Source organism: Motacilla alba, chromosome 13, assembly GCF_015832195.1.
Source record: "Motacilla alba alba isolate MOTALB_02 chromosome 13, Motacilla_alba_V1.0_pri, whole genome shotgun sequence".
Taxonomy (NCBI): Eukaryota; Metazoa; Chordata; class Aves; order Passeriformes; family Motacillidae; genus Motacilla; species Motacilla alba.
In genome coordinates this window covers 15,393,175-15,411,335 of record NC_052028.1, presented here as the reverse complement: position 1 = coordinate 15,411,335, position 18,161 = coordinate 15,393,175, and the positions used below count along the sequence as shown (strand labels likewise).

The 18,161-nt window shown below is 53.6% G+C and overlaps 1 protein-coding gene across 1 annotated transcript; it reads left to right on the top strand.

Moving 5' to 3' along the window:
* Positions 1-6,263: 6,263 nt before the first annotated feature.
* MSX2 (msh homeobox 2) lies at positions 6,264-12,453 on the top strand. The gene is made up of 2 exons (XM_038150102.1): positions 6,264-6,706; positions 10,462-12,453. Exons 1-2 carry the CDS (start codon positions 6,346-6,348, stop codon positions 10,884-10,886), a joined length of 786 nt encoding a protein of 261 aa, XP_038006030.1. The 5' UTR covers positions 6,264-6,345; the 3' UTR covers positions 10,887-12,453.
* Positions 12,454-18,161: the final 5,708 nt, after the last annotated feature.

Here is an 18,161-nt window from a genome sequence, read left to right as displayed (position 1 = left end):
ATTCACTCCTGGGCTACTATCAGCTCGAAATGCAATCAGAGGAATTGCGAACGCCCTGAAAGAACCCTGCATGTAATTAAATAAAAGTGGGGGGGGGGAAAAAAAATCCCTGTAACCTTGGAGGGCTGGCTGGAATCCGGGGTGGAATGTGCTCCCCACTCACGCTCCACGCCGTGGGTGAGAGCACAGGGATGGATGGATGGAAAAATCACGTTTGGACTGAGGATTTTCGCTCTCTCCAGATTCCTGCGGGGATCCCCGCGGCTTTGGCAGCAGCCAGCCCTGAGCTCACGGCCAGGGATGCTCTGGGTGTCCCTGCCTGGAGCTCCGAGCACCGCATCCCGGCCAGAGCATCTCCCGGCGGGCAGAGCTCAGCCGAGCCCCACACGGCTGCAGAGTCACTCCTCGTCTCCGTTCTACCCCGTAAAAATAATTAAAGTCCTCAATCTCACTTCAACAATTTTTTTTTTTCGGGGAAACAAATTGGAAAAATTCCATTTTCTTTGAAGAAATGGGGTTCGAGAAGTGAAGAAATGGGGTTCGAGAAGTAAAGAAATCAGCCGGCTGATCTCATGGGGTCTGGCACCCTCACAATCAATTTGTACCAAGTCTGAGCCTGTATCTCGAAAGCCGTTTATTGATCGGTTTATTACAGCGCCCGGGATAATAAAAACGGGATGGGAAATTTCGGGAGACAAACGGCAGTGGCCAAGCTGCGATCATCCGGGGGCTCGCGATGGACTTGGAAAATAAAAAGCTGAATAGGAAAAAATAACTGACAGAGGAGAATTGCAATTGTGGAATTGCGGAATTGCATCCAGCCTTGGACACATCTCCACACCGCGAATGCGCTGCGTAAATCACAGGATTTTATAGGAGCTGCCTTTGGGCACGGGACAGTTCCGTGTGTTTCGTGTGTCCCTCGTTCCCTCTGCATTTCCCGATGGAAGGCAGCGGGCAAGCCACCGAAAAAACGAATATATCTGAAAACTGATAAATAAAAATAAAACACGTCCGTGAAAATAAATCCGGCCGCTTGTTTGTGCGGGAAAGGGGGGGGCACTCTGGGAATAATGGGGTGCTCCAATCTAAGCCAAAGCGGGAGCTTTGAGTCTCTCACTCTGTCACTCTGCACACATTATTTCCCCGGCCGAGGTGAATCATGTTGGTTTCTTCATCGCCCAGACAGGCAGGGAGGTGTGTGCGATTATTAGGAATCCCTGCAACAAGTTCGATGCAATCAGAAGGACAGAGTCCCGGGGGGGGGGGGGGGGACATGGGTCGTATTTTTCCCTTTCTCTGCCTCGTAAAATAAATGTCACCCCCGACGTTCTCCCTCTCTGGGGAGTCTCGGGGTTTGTCCCTCCGCCCTCGGGGTGTGAGGGACAGGGCGGGACGGTGGCACCGGGGCCAAACCCTAAAGTGTTTTGCCCACATCTTTTCCAGTGGTGGATTTGGGGGGGTCCTGTGGCGGCTCCAGCAGGTGCCCGGGGGTTATCTCGCCTGGGCCCGATCCTGCGCTTTGGGGGGATCAGCTTTGGGGGTGCAGGGTCCGGCCCTGGCCTCCAGGACACAGCGGGACCCTCCGGGGTCCGGGCTCGCAAGGCAGCCCCAAAATCCCGCACTTCTTATCAGCAGGGGCAGTGCATCACCTCCGAAATCCCCGTCTCCAAGGCGAGTTCTCTGCGTGTAAATTTACCCTCTCTACCAGCGCTTTCCTCCCTCGAACCTTCCCCTTGCGCTTATTTAAAAAGTCATTACCTTGGGGAGGGAGAAAAAAAATTGTTTTCAATCCTTAAGGGCAAAACTGTTAATTGCTTTGAGCAGGGAGACATCTGATCTCTCCCAGCTATCCCCTGCCTCTTGCCAAGCAGAACAAATATCTGCTGGTAAATCAAATACCTGCGCAGAGAGAGGGAGAGGAGCACAACCCTGGGCGGGTGCGACAGGAGACGCCGGCGTTGCGCAACCAGCGCGGCTCCTTGTGCCGTCCCCAGGAGCGGATGGCACCGGTGCGGTCACAGGGGACCATTGCCGGGTGACACAGGGGACAATTACAACGCGTGGTTGCGCTCGGTGCGGCTCGGCTCCGTCGCTTCCACCTTCCCCGGGAGCCGGCAGGGAGCCCCCGGGCCGGGCGGGGTGTGCGGGACGCGGAGGATGCTCGGGAAGGGTCCCCTCGCGCTCCGCTCGGGAGTCAGAGGTGGATCTGGACCGAGGCGTCGGTAACCAGCCCTGATCCCTCGGAAGCTCTGATGTTCAGCTCGCTTTAATTCCTTCCTAGCGTCTGGAGATAAACGCGTATTACTGCTAATGCAACGCCTTTCTCTTGGCTCCGGGTCTCATCTGGGGCAAGGCGATGAAACCATAATCTCCCAGCCTCTGACACATCAAACGTTCCCTCGGTGTACACCTCGTTTCGGGGCAAAACTTACACTTGATGCACACTCTGATTCCGTTTTCCTGCCTTTCTTTTTCCGGTCAAATCGGGAGCCTTATCTTCCTTCCCTGCAGGATGTCCACACGCCAGCCTCGCGGCGGGTCGTTAAAAAAAAAACAACAAAAAAACCTTCCTGTCTCTAGAAAACGGATTATTAACCAAAGCGATCATAAAAGGAGGGGAAATGCTGGTGAGGTTTTCCCTCCCGGAGAATAAACTCTCTCCCCACTGCCCGAGGGGGTTTTGTCCTCCCGAGGTGTCTGTGAGGGGCAGGGGCCGCTGCTTTACGGGGACTGGGGACACGGGACATGGTTCGTGTAGTGGTCCCAGTGAGATCCCTCCTGATTTACACCGATGAGGGCAGGGAGGGGGTGTTGAACAGCCCCTTCCCCCAAATCCAACATCCCCGGCCATCCCAGCTGTGCGATTCCGTGGCGGGGATGCTGCTCCCGGCTCGATGGATGCAGGAGCGAGGATGCTGCGGCAGTGCCTGCCCGACACCTTCCTCCTCCTCCAGGCTGGGAAAAGCGAGGCGGGGGTGGGCTCAGGGGCAGCCTGGAGCCCGGGGGAGGCAGAGGGGGAGGCGGAGGGGGAGGCGGAGGGGGAGGCGGAGCTGCCCGGGACGGGCCGCCGCTGCTGCCGCTGCTGCCGCTGCTGCTGCTGGAGCCGGTCAAACTGCACAGCCACTTCCCCCAGGAGCTTCCCTTTCATCTCCCCGCTCCTGGCGCCTGCAAAACAGCCTCAGTTTGTCTGCAGCGTCTCTTTCCCCCTGCGCTGCCTCCCTCCCCGCCCCGCTCCAGCTGAGAGCCCCGGGAGCGGGGCGCCCGGAGCCCGCCCGGCTCACGGGGCTGATGCTGCGGGAGGGCGGAGGGCCACGGGGGGCTGGGGGCTTCCTGGGCATCCCTGCGACCCGGCCCGGTCCCGCCGAGCCCCGGGGACCGCCCGCCCCGGGCCTGGGGTCCCAGCGGGGACACAAAGGAGAGCCCGGCGCGGGGGAAAGCCCCCGGACTCCCGTGGTTGCCTCGGGCTGGGAGAATTCCCTGCTAGTCTGAGGCTGGGCGGCCGATCTGGGATTCTGGATAGGGGGCAAAGCTTTAATTCCTTGAAATTTCTCCCCCCGAGCCCCGTCTCGGCGAGGTTTCCGTGCAGACATTCGGTACCGTGTGGGGCTTCAGCCTCTGATGCTGACTGACAGCAGGAGGATGAAGGAGGGGAGGGCTGGGAGAGAAGAGAAATCTCTAAATTCAGACTTTAGACAGAAAATGCTCCCATTTCACGATGGACTGAGGCTGAAGGGGGAAAACACCGTGAGCAAAGCCTGCCATGCTTTGCTATCCCCGTGGCACCCAAAATTCATCCAGACCAGACTGGATGAGCCAACCTGTGCCCACAGCAGCGACAGCAGCTTGTCCCTTGGTCCCTTTCCCCTCCTCTCGAGGGATGGCAGCGCACAGGAGCCTCTCCAAGCGCACGGGGACGGAGCTTGCACACCGGGGCCACAAGCTGGGGAGAGAACCCGCGCCCAAGGGACGAGCTCGGTGTCACCATGACCCCGAGCTGCGGTTCCCCAGGCGCCCTTCCAGCGGGCGCTGGCCGTGGGGGCGCGGTGCGATTATCTGCGGCGTTTTCAGCAGCCCCACAATGGCTTTCCACGGGCGCTGCATTGTCCCCGACACGCCGGCATTGTTCCTGCGTGCCCATCAATTCTCATTTACTTGTCACGGTGCAGGAAGCATGGAGAAGGGAAAGGAAAGGAGGGGGGAGAAGAGGGACAAACTCAACCCCGCTGCAGCAGCTGAGCTTTGCGAGGCCGGGGCTGCCTGGCTGCTGTCTCTGTTTCCCAGCAAAGAGATGGATTTTGTGGGGACGGAGAAGCGGCAAACTGGGGGTAGCGAGAGCAGCTGAAGAGACATCAGCTTGTGGCATTATTTTTATCCTCGGAGAAAAGCCCGGGTCGGGGCTCTGCCGGCTGAAATGTTGCAGCCAGGCCGGCTGGACTGAGGCAGAGGAAAGCATCTCTTCTCTCGGCAGATCTTTAATCCTCAGCCCATCGAGGTGTGCAGTAACACCGCCGGCAATCAGCAGCGAGTGCGCGAACCCTGCTATTAGTGCCGCCGATGAGTGGGGTTTTGTAACACGGCTTCTCGTACCCGTCCTCCCACGCTCCTTCCCACGCGGCAATCCCGAGCCCCGCTCCCAATTTGCTCTCCCTGGCACCAGGCGCGATCTTATCAGGGCTGGGGCCGCTCGCTGCTCGCTGCTGAGCAGTGCGGAGGGATGAGCAGGGCCCGAAGGGGTCGGGAGCACCCCTGGGCCATGAAAAGAGAGGTTTCTGTCCATATTAGAGGTGTGTCATATGTACGGACAAGAACGGGGATAAGTCATCCTGCATCCTTTGAATCCCCCGGGCTTTCGGACAGAGCAGTGCCCCCAGCACAGGGCGCTCCCTCCACCCCATCCTCGAGCTGGGAACTCGCGATTTGCAGGGCTGGGGACTTCCAAGATTTCTCCAGCAGCTGGCAGGGAAATCAGTAGCTCAAATCGAGCACAAGATGAGCTGGTTAAACCCTCCGTGTTTTATAGAAGGGATCTATCCGAGCGTTCGTGGGCAGAGCCCTGCAGCCGCGCAGGACCGAGCAGCTTCGGGGGCTTGGGGAGAGGAGCTGTGCCTGTCGTCTTCTCAGTGGTTTTTTTTGTGGCTCCAAAAATGACCCTCACTTATAAATTGTAACACCAAAACAGCTCCCAAGCCCTGCGCACCCTGGACGTTAAAAACAAAAGAAAACAAAACCAACAAAACCAAACAAACTAAACACCTGAGAAAGTTGCGGGCGCAGCATGAAATAACGCCCGGCGCAATATTAAAATAATTATGAAAAGAACAATATGTATTCGCTTTTATCCGCGCTGTAATTATAAAAGCTTTTTAAAGGACACTCTTTATTCATACCACTGGTAGGAAGTCAAAAAGTGAGAGAATCGCTTTCATAGTACTGGTTTGATATGACTTTTAATTAAGGGCTGCGTGCCCCTAATTTATTAAAGCTCATCTTTTCATCACGTGTATAATTGACGCTGAAAAAAAAAATAATAATTACAGATCTAACCTCCGTAGAGTGGTTTTGCCCGACTTGGGTCTTGCTGCCGTGGAAACGCAAACAAGAACAAAAAATTCTCGATGAAAAAAACAGCGGCGCGCGTTTCTCCGGGGGTCTGCTTCATCCCGAATCCCGCATCCCGAATCCTGAATCCCACATCCGGATTCCCGAATCCGGAATCCCGCATCCCAATCCCGAATCCCGCATCCCCAGACCCCGCTCCTCCGGGAAAGGGACTCGATTTTGGGGGTGATGGAGGGAAGGGGCGGACAGACCCCTCTCGGGGAGGGTTGGAGAACCGGGATGAGCCGGGATGAGCCCGGGGTGTCCCGGGATGAGCCGAGCCAGCAGCGAGGAGGAGGAGGAGGGGTGGGGGGGCAGAGCCGCGTTCCTCTGAAGCTCCCTCTTCGCCTCATCATCAGCCTTAATTACCGCGGCGGGTTTTTTTTTATTTTTTTTCCCGTGGCTTTGCAGTGATTACAGCCCTGCGCGGCTCCTCGGCGGGCCGCCCGTGTCATTTCATTAACCCCGTGTCATTAATTGGGGACCGCGAGCGGGGGGGGGCGGCGCGGGAACTCCCCGCCAGCGGCGCCGGCTGGGCCCGCCCCCCCTCGGCGCGCTCGGCCAATGGGAGGCGGCCGTGCGCTACGTCACGCGGCAGGGCGGGCGCTGATTGGGCGGCGGGGCGGCTCCCCCGCTCGGGCAAGGAGGACAGCGGCGGCGAGGCGCTGAGGGGGAAAAGGGGGGCGGCCGGGCCCGCTCGCCGCACTCGCCGGGCAGCGCCAGCGCCAGCTCCGCCGCACCGCCATGGCTTCCCCGCACAAGGCCAAGGACGTCTTCTCCTCCGACGAGGAGGGCGCGGCGGCCGGCGCCGAGGAGCACCGCAAAGTGAAGGTGTCGAGCCTGCCGTTCAGCGTGGAAGCGCTCATGTCCGACAAGAAGCCGCCCCCCAAGGAGCCGCCGCTGCCCGCGGCCGGCGGCAGCGCCGACGGGGCGGCCGTGGGCACCTCCAGGAACCTGCTGCTGGCGGGCCACGGCTCCCGGGACGCGCACAGCCCGCCCGGGGCGCTTACAAAAACCTTCGACACCGCCTCGGTGAAGTCGGAGAACTCGGAGGACGGCTCGTCCTGGATCCCCTCGGAGGCCGGCAGATATTCCCCGCCGCCAAGTGAGTGCTCCGGGGGCGGGCGGGATGCGCTGCGGCACGGAGATAAACACGCGTAGATCGTGTGTTTTATAGCCTGTGTTCCCATCCGAGGGCTCCAGGCCCGCTTGGATGGGGCCCGGAGCAAGCTGGTCTAGGAAAAGGAAAAAAAAGCATCTCGCTGCCGATGGAAGGAGGTGGTTTTGAGGTCCTTTCCAACCTAAAATATTCTGCGATTCCGCCGTGCTTTTATAGGTATTATGTGTGTCACATCCCCATATGTTACCTATATTTCATATATTTATTGTTATATATTGATATTAGTATGTATTTATAGAGTTAATTGTTCCTATACATGACTATACGGATGTGTATGGATACAGACCGCTTTCAAAGCCTTAGAAAGACCAGAAGTCACCAGGGACCAGCTCCTGTCCCGTCTCAGCCCCTCTGGCAGCCACTTCGCCCATTTATGTTATCCCGTTGCGACAACTGCAGTTTCTCCCTGTGCCTTTCTCCATCCGCGGTGCGCTGCCATCTCTTAAACTCGGGAATCGCCCCTTCCAGCTCGGGAATCGCCCCTTCCAGCTCGGGAATCGCCTCTTCCGACTCGGGAATTGTCCCTTCCAGCTTGGGAATTGTCCCTTCCAGCTTGGGAATTGTCCCTTCCAGCTCGGGAATTGTCCCTTCTAGCTCAGGAGTTGTCCCTTCCAGCTCGGGAATTGTCCCTATCCAGCTCGGGAATTGTCCCTTCCAGCTCAGGAGTTGTCCCTTACAGCTCGCGAATTGTCCCTTCCAACTCAGGAATTGTCTCTTCCAGCTCGGGAATCGTCCCTTCCAGCTCGGGCATTGTCCAGCCCTCCCGGCGCGGGGTCTGTCCCTCCATCCCTGGCTCCGGAGCGTGTCCGAGTTCCCCGCACTGCTCCTGACCCCTTTGTCCCCTCCGATCCCTCCCGACGCCGTCCCCCGCCCTAGGGACGCTCGGTGCGGAGGTGACAGGTCACTTCTGAAACCCCCTGGCAGTCCGAGCCGCCTTTCGCTTTCGGGGCGATCCCTTATAAAATACACGGGGGGGTAAAAATTGCTTTGTAGGAATTAAAAGCCCCCAGAAATCCTTCAGAGAAGGGGAAGGAGCATCCCGGCCGTGCCAGGCTTCCTGCCCCGCGCTGGCCGCTCACCTGTGTCAGGCTTTATCCTCTCTCCTCCGCGCATCCCGAACTTGCCTGGTGGAAAGTTAAAATACTTAAATACTCGGCTTTATTTAAGTTAGAGATCTTACAGGCGTGAACAGTTTCGCGGGATTTACTCCTCAGTCTAATATTGCGAGAGGAAAGTTTAGTGTTGTCACAGCTTTCCTTATTTTTTTTTTATTTTTTAACCATAATTTCGATTTGGCTTTCATCCACTTCCTTTCTTTTATGATAACTCCGAATTAATTTGATTTCCGTCGTGCTGGGAGATGGCAGGAGGAAGGCATTCCCTGTGTAGCTCCAGTTTTTAATTGTCATGTACCCTCAAATGTGCTGGAAAAAACTTGGAAAAAAAATGTGTGCCCCTACCAGGACCCCTTTTCTAAATCTACCCAAAACCCCAGACTTAGACACGGCCTTAAAGTCTCCCTCTATATTTTTTCCCCATCGAAATTCCTCCTCTTTCTCTTTGAAAATTGTTCTCGGGATCGGCAAAAGAGTTTTGTGTAGGACTTCGGTAGCTGGGAATTCCCTGACTGCAGAGGGATTTGGGGAGAAAACTGAGGATCAGGGAGGGGAAGGTCCTTCGGCCTCGACCCCTTTTCCTCATTTCCCACCTCGGCAGGAGGCGATGAGCGATTCTCCCGCAGGAACACCGCCTGTCCACGGAGAGTTTTGACATTAAAACCAGCCCTCGATTTATTTAATAATTATTATTATTAATATTAATATTACTGGTGGGATGAGCTGGGGGAAAAGCTGGAAAAGTTCGAATTTTAAGGAACACGGAGAGGGAACCCTCTCCAAATTATGTTTATTTTGTCCGATTTTGACCAGGAAAAAGAGTATAAAGAGGGAAAAAAACAAACAAAAAAAAAAAAAAACAGCAAAACAAATCAGTGAGAGGAAACAAATCAGTTTGGGGACTGGCACGGGATAAACGCAATTCCGGGTCCCTGCTGCTCCCAGAGCCTGGCGGGGGCAGGAGCCTGGGAACGCCGGGCTCTATCCTGGAGGAAATATTTCCCGGGAATTCATGGAGCATTTCCCGGGAATTCAGGGAGTATTTCCCGGGAATTCATGGAGTATTTCCCGGGATTTCTCGGAAAAGCGCGTTGCTGTTCCCACCGGAGCCGGGGCAGGTCGGGCTCAGCCCGGGGCCGGGGGAGGCGCTGGCACAGGGAGCCACGGGCACCCCAAACCCCTGTCCCAGCCCTGGGAGGCTTCGCTTGGGGAAGAGAAAGGAGCCGGGTTTAAAACCAGCGTGGAACAACGCGGGGAGCGGCAGGAGTAGGGTCGGTTTGCTGTATTTTAATTTAGTGCAGTTTGAGAAGTGAGTCAGCTGTCACGGTGAGCTCCTGAATTATTTAAATGCCTCGGTAGGGTCACAGGCCAGTATTTGAAAAGTTGTTTCCTAGAAGAGCTTTATTTTTTTTGTTGTCAGTATTCCAGTATTTTGTATTCCAGAGGAAAAGCAATAGGACGAGTTTAACTTTTTCTGCTGCGTTTTCTCCCTCCCCTTTCTGAACTTTAGGACAATTCCCTCGTGGGATTTTTTAAAAATCCGTGCCTAAACAGCTCCTTAGTCTGGCTTATTTTAAAAAATAAAAGAGAAAAGCGAAACGAGTACAGAAAATCCCAAGTGCAAATACTGACAAGCACTTGAAGCAGATGCCACCACAATGTGAACCAAATTCAGCAGCCTGGCTGTCACTTCTGTGTCCAGCCGGGGTGACTTGTCCTGTGCCCCGGAGTGAGCAAATCACAGCCAAATTACCGAGCTTCTGAAGCCAGCCGCCTGCTTTTTAGTTATTCTTTAGATTGCAAAATTATTAGAGAAGTGCTAAATTCATCTAAAGGCAAGTCAGCTCTCTGCCATCCCGGGAATATTGCCTAACCTGGCTGGGGTTTGAGGCAGGCACAATAGGAGGTGGATTTTCTGGCTTTTATTGGCCACAAAATGCTGAAGTTTTGCCTGGGTTTTGGTTTATTTTTTAATTGGCAAATGTTATAAAAGCTGAATGTTGAATTGAAAGAGTGATGCTTTCTTTTTTGAGCTTGTTGGGTTTTTATACTGGTTGATAATCAGAAAACACCCACTGAAAATCAAAATTAATAATCAGAGGGAAAACTTGATTTTGAAGAAAAAAATAGCAAGAAAAAATGTCCAGTTAGCAAAACCACAACAACTGTTACACCTTCTTCAGCTGCCACTTGTTGTGCTTAGTGGGGAAATCCTGGAGCAGGGCTGGGCTCTCCTCTTGCCCCACCGTCCTTTTGGGAATCTCCTGCTCTTGGGGGGTTTGTGCTTTCCTGGAGCTGTGCAGCAGCCCAGGCAGTTGGTTTGTGTGCTCCAGACCCCTGTGAAGTGACTCCCGAAGCCACCTGTGAATTCTCTGTCCCCTTTGAAATCGCTGAGGCAAAATTTCCCTTCCATCAGCTGTGAATTTAAGTTTGGGCAAGGAAAAGATTTCCAGAGCCCCTCGCCTGAGGATGCCGTGTTTGGAGGGGACCCTTGGGACACCCAGCAGCCCTGCAGAGCCCCGGGGCGTCCCTGCTGCTGTGCTAACCCCTCTCCCTTCCTTGCAGGACACCTGAGCCCCACTGCCTGCACGCTGAGGAAGCACAAGACCAACAGGAAGCCCCGAACCCCGTTCACCACCTCGCAGCTGCTGGCTCTGGAGCGCAAGTTCCGCCAGAAGCAGTACCTGTCCATCGCCGAGAGAGCCGAGTTCTCCAGCTCCCTCAACCTCACAGAGACCCAGGTCAAAATCTGGTTCCAGAATCGGAGGGCCAAGGCCAAGAGACTGCAGGAGGCCGAGCTGGAGAAGCTCAAAATGGCAGCCAAGCCTATGTTGCCGTCGGGGTTCAGCCTCCCTTTCCCCATCAACTCCCCCATCCAGGCTGCCTCCCTGTATGGCACATCCTACCCCTTTCACAGACCTGTGCTCCCCATCCCGCCCGTTGGACTCTACGCCACTCCCGTTGGATACAGCATGTACCACTTATCCTAAGAAGATCCGGCAGACAAAGGCTCAGACAGACAGACAGACAGACTTCCTGGTGGATCCTGTCCAGCCCTGAGAAGGCAGAGCCCCAACCAGTACTGGCCATTCCTTCTGCACGCTTCAATCTGGCATCCTGAGTTGTCTGGGAGTTTGCTACGGGCTGGGCGTCTCCTGAGAGTGCTCTGAGCACTCAGAGTCTGCTCCTCAAAGCAAAAAAAAAGAAAAAAAAAAACCAAACAAAAAAAAAGGCATAAAAACCAACAAAAAAATTATTTGTGAGTAAATGTAGGGGCTTTATCCAGTGCAAGTAAAACTAGGTTAAAAAAGAGTGGGTGAAAAAGCAAATTTATCATACGGAGGCAGAAATTCCCGGACACCTTCCTGGCAGGGCCCAATGGGTTTAAAATCAGAGGGGTGAGTGCCCTGGAGCCATGCTCTAAGTTACCATCGCTTCACCTGGGGGCAGGGGGGAGGGAAATAAAAAGGTCTGATCGAAGTTTTGTTGTTTGGTTGTTTTTTTAAAGGCAGCATAGCCCGTAGTCTCTGTGTAAATAGAAACTAGAGCCGGTAGAGTCTCAGTGAAGTTCAGAGCCAGCAAATTCCTGCATTTCTGGGGGGAGGGCAAAGTTTTGCATCCCGAACCTCGGCGAGATGAGCAGCAGGGCCCCTAAATGTAGAGCCCAGCTTTCCCCAGCGTGGCTCCTGCAATGCCTTTCTGTGTATAAATAACTTCAGCCTTTGTAAAGCACTGGCAGGGGAGGTGAAGAGCCAGGGAGGGTTCTTAGGCAGGCTGGTTTTTTATCTCTTCCTATTGGCATGCTTAGAAATTTTTGGCTGCAGCCAGGTAATCTTGGCTCTGCAATGCTCTTGGAAAAGCTGGAGAGAGGGGAGAAAGACGTGGGTTGTTCTCATAAAGGATTGTTGAATCCTTCTTGGGGGATGTTATGGGGCTTTTATTATTTGTATTTGCCACAAATGATGTGCGAAAGAGAAGAACCCCGTGAGTTTTCTTCCGTTCTGAGGATGCCAATAGAAGTGACTCGTGCTTTAAGCCCTTCTAAAGAGAGATCTGGGTGTCACCATCAGCCCCACGAGCAGGACAGTGAGGTGATAGAGACTGTGTGACCTGCCTGTCCCCGTGGGAGCTCTGGCAGCAGCTTCCCCAGGCTTCTCCTTGTAACTCTTGTATTATTTGTATTACTCTTGCTAAACTTTATGAGGAAGTTACTCCCAAGGCTGTGGAGCACTGAAGTCAGAGCTTCTCCTGGATTCATTTTCTTAGCATGCTGTTGTGGAGGAAAGAAATGAAACAAACAAAAAAAAAATTTAAAAGAAGAGAAAAAATAGGGGAAAAAAAAGAAAAAAAAAAAAAAGCCACGAGGTTTTGCTGGTTTTGGTTTGTTTTGACCCAGGCACTGATGCTGCCTGGGACCCGCTATAGATGAACTTCCTCTCTCCCTTCCCCTCACCCCCATCTCCCATTACAGGAGAATCCCTTTGAAAGGGATGCCTTGTACAATTTTATATATTTTATTGAAGATTTATTATTTCTTATCTCTTATTTCGAATTAAATTAAAAAAGAAAAAACATGTTTAATCGCGTGTGGGTCTGTCAGTGTTTGGAGTCCTTTGAAAGGTGCCTTTTCTCCGTGTGCGTTTTGCACCGCTGGGTCAAGTTCAAAGGAACGTTTGCGTTGCCTTTGTGATTATTTCCCCTTTCTCGATCTGATTTAAAGCCAAATTTGCAGCGCATGAAGGTGAATTGCAAGTCAACATTTCGGAGTCCAAAGCCAAAGCTTTTATGAGGTTTCCTTGTTTTTAACGACCGCTTTTAGGCGCCTCTGTTCTTTACAACGCCGTGTTTCCATCACTCTCAGCTCGTGTGCCTTTCCCTTTCCTTGGGGGCTCTCCCCTCGACTCCACCTCAGCTCTGTGCTTTAGGAGGAGACGGGTCTCGACTCCCGAAGGATTTGGGTGGAATTTGGGACAGGCAAAACCTGCCGGGGCCCTGCAGTGCTCCAGCTGCGTTTCAGGGCACCAGGGTGCTGCGCTGTCCCACACTTTTGGGGCCAGGCTGGGAGAGCAGGTGCTGGACCACCCTCCCCTGGCGAGAGGGGCTCGGATCAGAGCAGCCGAGGGGACCTTGGCACACTCGAGTGCCCCGGCATGGAAATGTCACAGGGGGTTAGGAGGGGGCCTGGGGACAAACCAGGTGTGTTTGCTCCCTGCCCAGGTCTGTTTGCCCCCTGCCCAGGTGTCTTTGCCCCTAACCAGGCGTCTTTGCCCCCTGACCAAGTGTGTTTGCCCCCTGCCCAGGTGTGTTTTCCCCCTAACCAGGCGTCTTTGCCCCTGCCCAGGTGTTTTTGCCCCTCTGGAGCTTCCCCCGGCTGCGCTCTCCCCGCTCCGGGCGTGCGGCTCCCGCAGGCACGGCGCTGCCGGCGGCGCCGCTGGAACCCCGGGAATGTCCCGTCCCGCGGGCTCCCAGCCGCATCCCGGCTGCCTCAGCATCCCCCCGGATCGGGATGGAAGGGTCGGGGGATGAGGCACTTGGCCGGGCGGGCTGCTGGAGGGGGTGCGAGCTTGCGGAGCGCAGGGACTCCCAGAGCTCGCCCTGCTCACCCCTCTCCCGACTCCCAGAAAAACCCCTGGGGACTTTGCAAATGCAGGGAACGAAGCCGGGGCAGAGCCCAGTCTCCACTTAGGCTCTTCAAATTAGAATCTACCGCCGCATAAAAATGGGGGGGAAAACCCGCTTCTTTCCCCGATTCCCTTTTCCCGAAGCATCACCCCCCAAAATCCCGGGCAAGGCGAGGTCCCCCCGGCCCTGCCCTTTCCCGGCCGCTTGTCCCGAGTGCTCCCTTAGCCGGGCCGGGCTATAAATAAACCAGCGGCGTTTTTGAACCTTCGGTATAAATCAGCTGTGTCAGGGATTACAGCTAAATCTTTTTGCTGGAAATTCTTTGAGCGCGGGAGCTTTGCGTGTGTTATGAGAGATCCCTAAATGGATACAGATTTATTGCGGCGCACGAGAGTGTTGAAGGAAAAGCTTCCAAATCTCGGTTACAACCTCAGCTATGGGAAAGGCAGGAGGGATCCGTGACACCTTCTCGGAGCCTGCGGATGGCATGACAATTCACCCTGCGCCCATTATTAACTTGTTCCAATTAAAGCCTTCAGAAAGGCCGAGTTAATTGAGTATTATATTTTATTAGGAGGGAGGTGTCAAGCTTTACTCAGGAGACTTCATCATCGTCCTAATGGGAGCTGCCCCGCAGGCAGATCTGTAACTGAATAAATTACAGCGAGGCAGGGAAATCAGAATGCTATCATTAAAAGCGATGCACTTACTGAAATTCCTCCCCCACTTTCGCAAGAGGCTGGGGAGGTGTGGCTTTAATTAGTTATTTTAATGCAAAGTTAAATTGTTCCCAAAGTATTTTCTGACACAAAGCAGATGCGATGATTAGAAGTTGAGTGAGACTGAAAGGAGTTGGCACATGTTCCAGGTACATCTATATATTTTAAATTCCCAATAGAAAGTGAAAAATAATTAGAGCAATAAATAATAAACATTAAAAACAACGCGATAAATTATCCCGATCCTTAAAATCCGGACTTGCTGAGCGGCGGCTCAGGCCAGCCGGGCACACCTTCAGTCAGCGGGGATGGATTTGTTGACATAAATATTTGGGATTGGGCTTTTCTGCCTCGCTCCGGCCAGGCGTTCATTACCCAAAGCCACGGGCGCTCCGAGCCCGCATTTCATGTTGTCACCTTTCCTTGTCAAAGCCCGGAACTCCTGCGTTTTATGGCGAGCCAGCAAAACCGGGCTGGCTGCAGCGGCGTGCCCGGGACAGCGGGGAGCTCTCCCTGCGGGCCGGGGGCTGCGGGCACCCAGAGACCCCCGAGCCACGGGGATGGGAACGGGGATGGGGATGGGAGTGGGAATGGGAATGGGGATGGGAGTGGGAATGGGGATGGGAACGGGGATGGGAGTGAGGATGGGATGGGAACGGGGATGGGGATGGGAATGGGAATGGGAATGGGAATGGGAATGGGAATGGGGATGGGAATGGGGATGGGAATGGGGATGGGGATGGGGATGGGGATGGGAGTGGGGATGGGGATGGGGATGGGAGTGGGAATGGGAGTGGGAGTGGGAGTGGGAATGGGGATGGGAATGGGAATGGGAATGGGAATGGGAATGGAAATGGAAATGGAAATGGGGATGAGGATGAGGATGAGGATGAGGATGAGGATGAGGATGAGGATGGGGCCGGGGATGTTCCCTCCACCTGCCCCGCAGAGCCCACCCTGGGGCTCAGGTCCCCTCCAGGCCGGGCAGAGCCGGGCAGCGAGCAGAGCCCCGCAGCAGCAGCAGCAGCAGCATCCCGGCTCCCAGCCCTGTCCCGAGCCCTTGGTTCCACCGCCCCGGGGTTCACACGCACCCCCAAATCTCTGGAGCGTGCAGCTGGATTTTGCACATCTCCACACCGTCCGTGCCTCTCCCACGAGCACCCCAGTGTCCCGTTGGCGCACACCCGGGGCTCTGCAGGATTTTGGGATGAGTGCTGGACGTGGAGTGCAGGAGCAGGAGAGCCCACGGAGGGGATGGCTGAGGAAGAACGACCAGAAAGCACCAAACTCTGGGGCCCTGCGCCTTCGGAAGGGGCTCCAAGGCGCGCACTCTGCCCTGGCTGCGCGCAAGGAGCCAGAGAGTCCTCGGAACAAGCGCGGGGGAGGCACTCCCACCCCTCTCGGGGCTGCTCGGGGAGACAAGTGAGCATTTTGCTTTCTCTAAAGCGTATTTCCCCTCTCTATTTTAGTTTAGCATCCCCAAAGTCGAATGGATGTCTTCATTTAAAAATAAATAAAAAAAAATACAATCATTAAAAGTACAAAAAAAAACAAAAACAAAAACAAAAAAAAAAAAAAAAAAAAAAAAAAAACTCCCCAAAGAAATCACCCCCAGCATTCCGGCAGTGTGACCGTGTTCCTGCCGTTCCTACGCTCACTGCCAGCCACGGAGACTCCAATATGCCTTTTCCGGGGGTCACTTTTGGAAGTTAACCTACTTTCGGCAGCGCCCACATTCTTGGCGTAGCAAGCCTCTCTCGCAAAATAAAAACAAAGAGGTTATTCCAATATTGTTTTTTTTCTTTTCCCTTTTTCCATTCCGGAGCAGAGGGGGCATATTTTTCCAGTGAAAAGCATGAGGGATCTCAGGGAAACTGCGCAGCTCATCCCAGCGCTGCGAAACCCAGGAGGAGCCGCTCCACGGCTCACGCTCCTTTTCGCTGCCGCGGGGAAAGGCAGAGGGGAAATTCGGGGTCTTTTGTTGCTGTTGTTGTTGAGCTTTTTTTATTTTGGTTCGTGTTTGGCTCCCCGGGCCCCTCGCTGTGCGTTTCCCACCGTAATCCACGAGGCTTTTGGCGGGTGCTACCAGCAGCTCCCAACTGGTTGCACGCAAGGAATAAAAATCTTTCCATCCATTACATTTCAGTCTTTTAACACCCGAGCAATTCTGTCCCTGCTGTTTTAGTGGAAAGACCGGTCTATAAAGCTGCAACTGCAGTATATTTTAAAATGCTACCATTTTTAAAGGGGGTTGGAATAATTCTGCTTTGCTTGGGAAGAAAAAGTCTCGGGCAATGTATGCGCGATTAAGGTTTTATAACACTGTTGAAGGAAATTAAAAACATTCTGTGATGTTCTTGCTGCAAAGGCAGGTCTCTTTTTTTTTGGCAAAATGTTTTGTATATGTATTTCTTAGATTGCCGTGTTTTGAATAAGCAAGAATCTCGTAAAGAGAAAAAAAAACAAAACCCGCGTTCCTTAAAAGAATGCGCTACCCGTTTTATTAAACTGATTATGCCAGCGTTCAACTCAAAAGTTTGTTTTAAGTAGGAATATTTTCCCAGACGTGTAATGGATTGCTTGAAAACAGAATTCTTTGCTTTTTAATGACCTGTAATGGCCAATTCATTTCGACTGCGCTTATCAAGGTGCTGTGTTAAATAACAAACCGGTTCTCGAAAACAAAAAAGTCATAATGAAAAATAAGCAGTCAGAATAATCTCCCATCTCCGAGCCAAAAAAATGCAATAAAATTAATTTAAGACTGTCAAAACATCAAAGCTGAGAAAAGGAGCTGCTAAAATAATGTCTCTTGATAAGGAAATAATAAAAACACACCAAAAAATGTCTACTCAATAAACTCCACTGGATTTGGGGGTCTGTGCTATATTTTATTTGGTGATGAAAGCACTTTGATGTCACTGTATTCCAAACAATTATTATTATAATTTTAAACAACCTGGTGTTTTCCATTACTAACGGCTTACGCTTTGAAGTTACACCTCATAATTTCTTAAATTAAATAAATCATTTTAAGTTTGCACTGGGAGCCTTTTAATAGCAGAGAAAGGAATATCATTATCTTATTGAGAGGCAATTGCAGTGGCTCCAGTTTGGCTGTAGCTGGGGGCAAAGTGGTGCACTATAACAGACATACTTTATTAGCCTCCCATAACTCTTGAAAGAACATTTTTATATTTTCTTTGATTCCCCCCTCCCCCTCTTGTTTTAAAGCTGTCCCAACCTTTAATTACTGCCTAATATGAAAAGCATTATTTTTTAATGCTGTGTAATTTACCAGAGGCAATAGGCCAAGTTAACAATTGTTTATTAGGGTTGCTGTTTCACACAGGGCAAAGAATGCTGTTCCAAACCCAACTTTTCATGGGTGGTTGCACTAATTAATACAGTGTCTGAGGCTCCTAGGGGGTTTTTAATATTAAAGCCTATGGGGCGGAACGGTTTTTAGAAGTCCGGCTCCTGCTGACGTTCCTCCTCCCCTCCCCGGTGATTTCTGGGGCTTTCAAGGCTGTTTTGATCCGAGGCAAAAGTCGGCAGCGGGAGGGGAGCGCCCTGGGAGCCGCCCCGGGCCCGCGGTGCCCGGCGGGGGTGGCACCCCCTGCCCCGAGCCCGGCCCGGGCCGCTTCCCCCGGGCTTCCCCCGAGCTTCCCGAGCTTCCCCGGAGCTTTCCCCGGAGCTTTCCCCTGCCCTGGCTTTGATTTCTTTCCGCCTTCGCTGCCATGCTGAGGCGGGCGCTGCCGGCGCGGTGGCTCCGGGAGCACCGCGGGACCCCCGGGGCTGGCACGGCCGGGACCCCCCGGACAGGCACGGCCGGGACCCTCGGGATTGGCACGGCCGGGATCCCCGGGACTGGCACTGCCGGGACAACCGGGATTGGCACGGCTGGGACCCTCGGGACTGGCA

Bases quoted from the DNA above. Each gene is read 5' to 3' on its own strand.
- MSX2 (XM_038150102.1), top strand. From the start codon at position 6,346: ATGGCTTCCCCGCACAAGGCCAAGGACGTCTTCTCCTCCGACGAGGAG. The intron at 6,707-10,461 runs GTGAGTGCTCCG...CCTTCCTTGCAG, and splicing joins CAGATATTCCCCGCCGCCAA to GACACCTGAGCCCCACTGCC.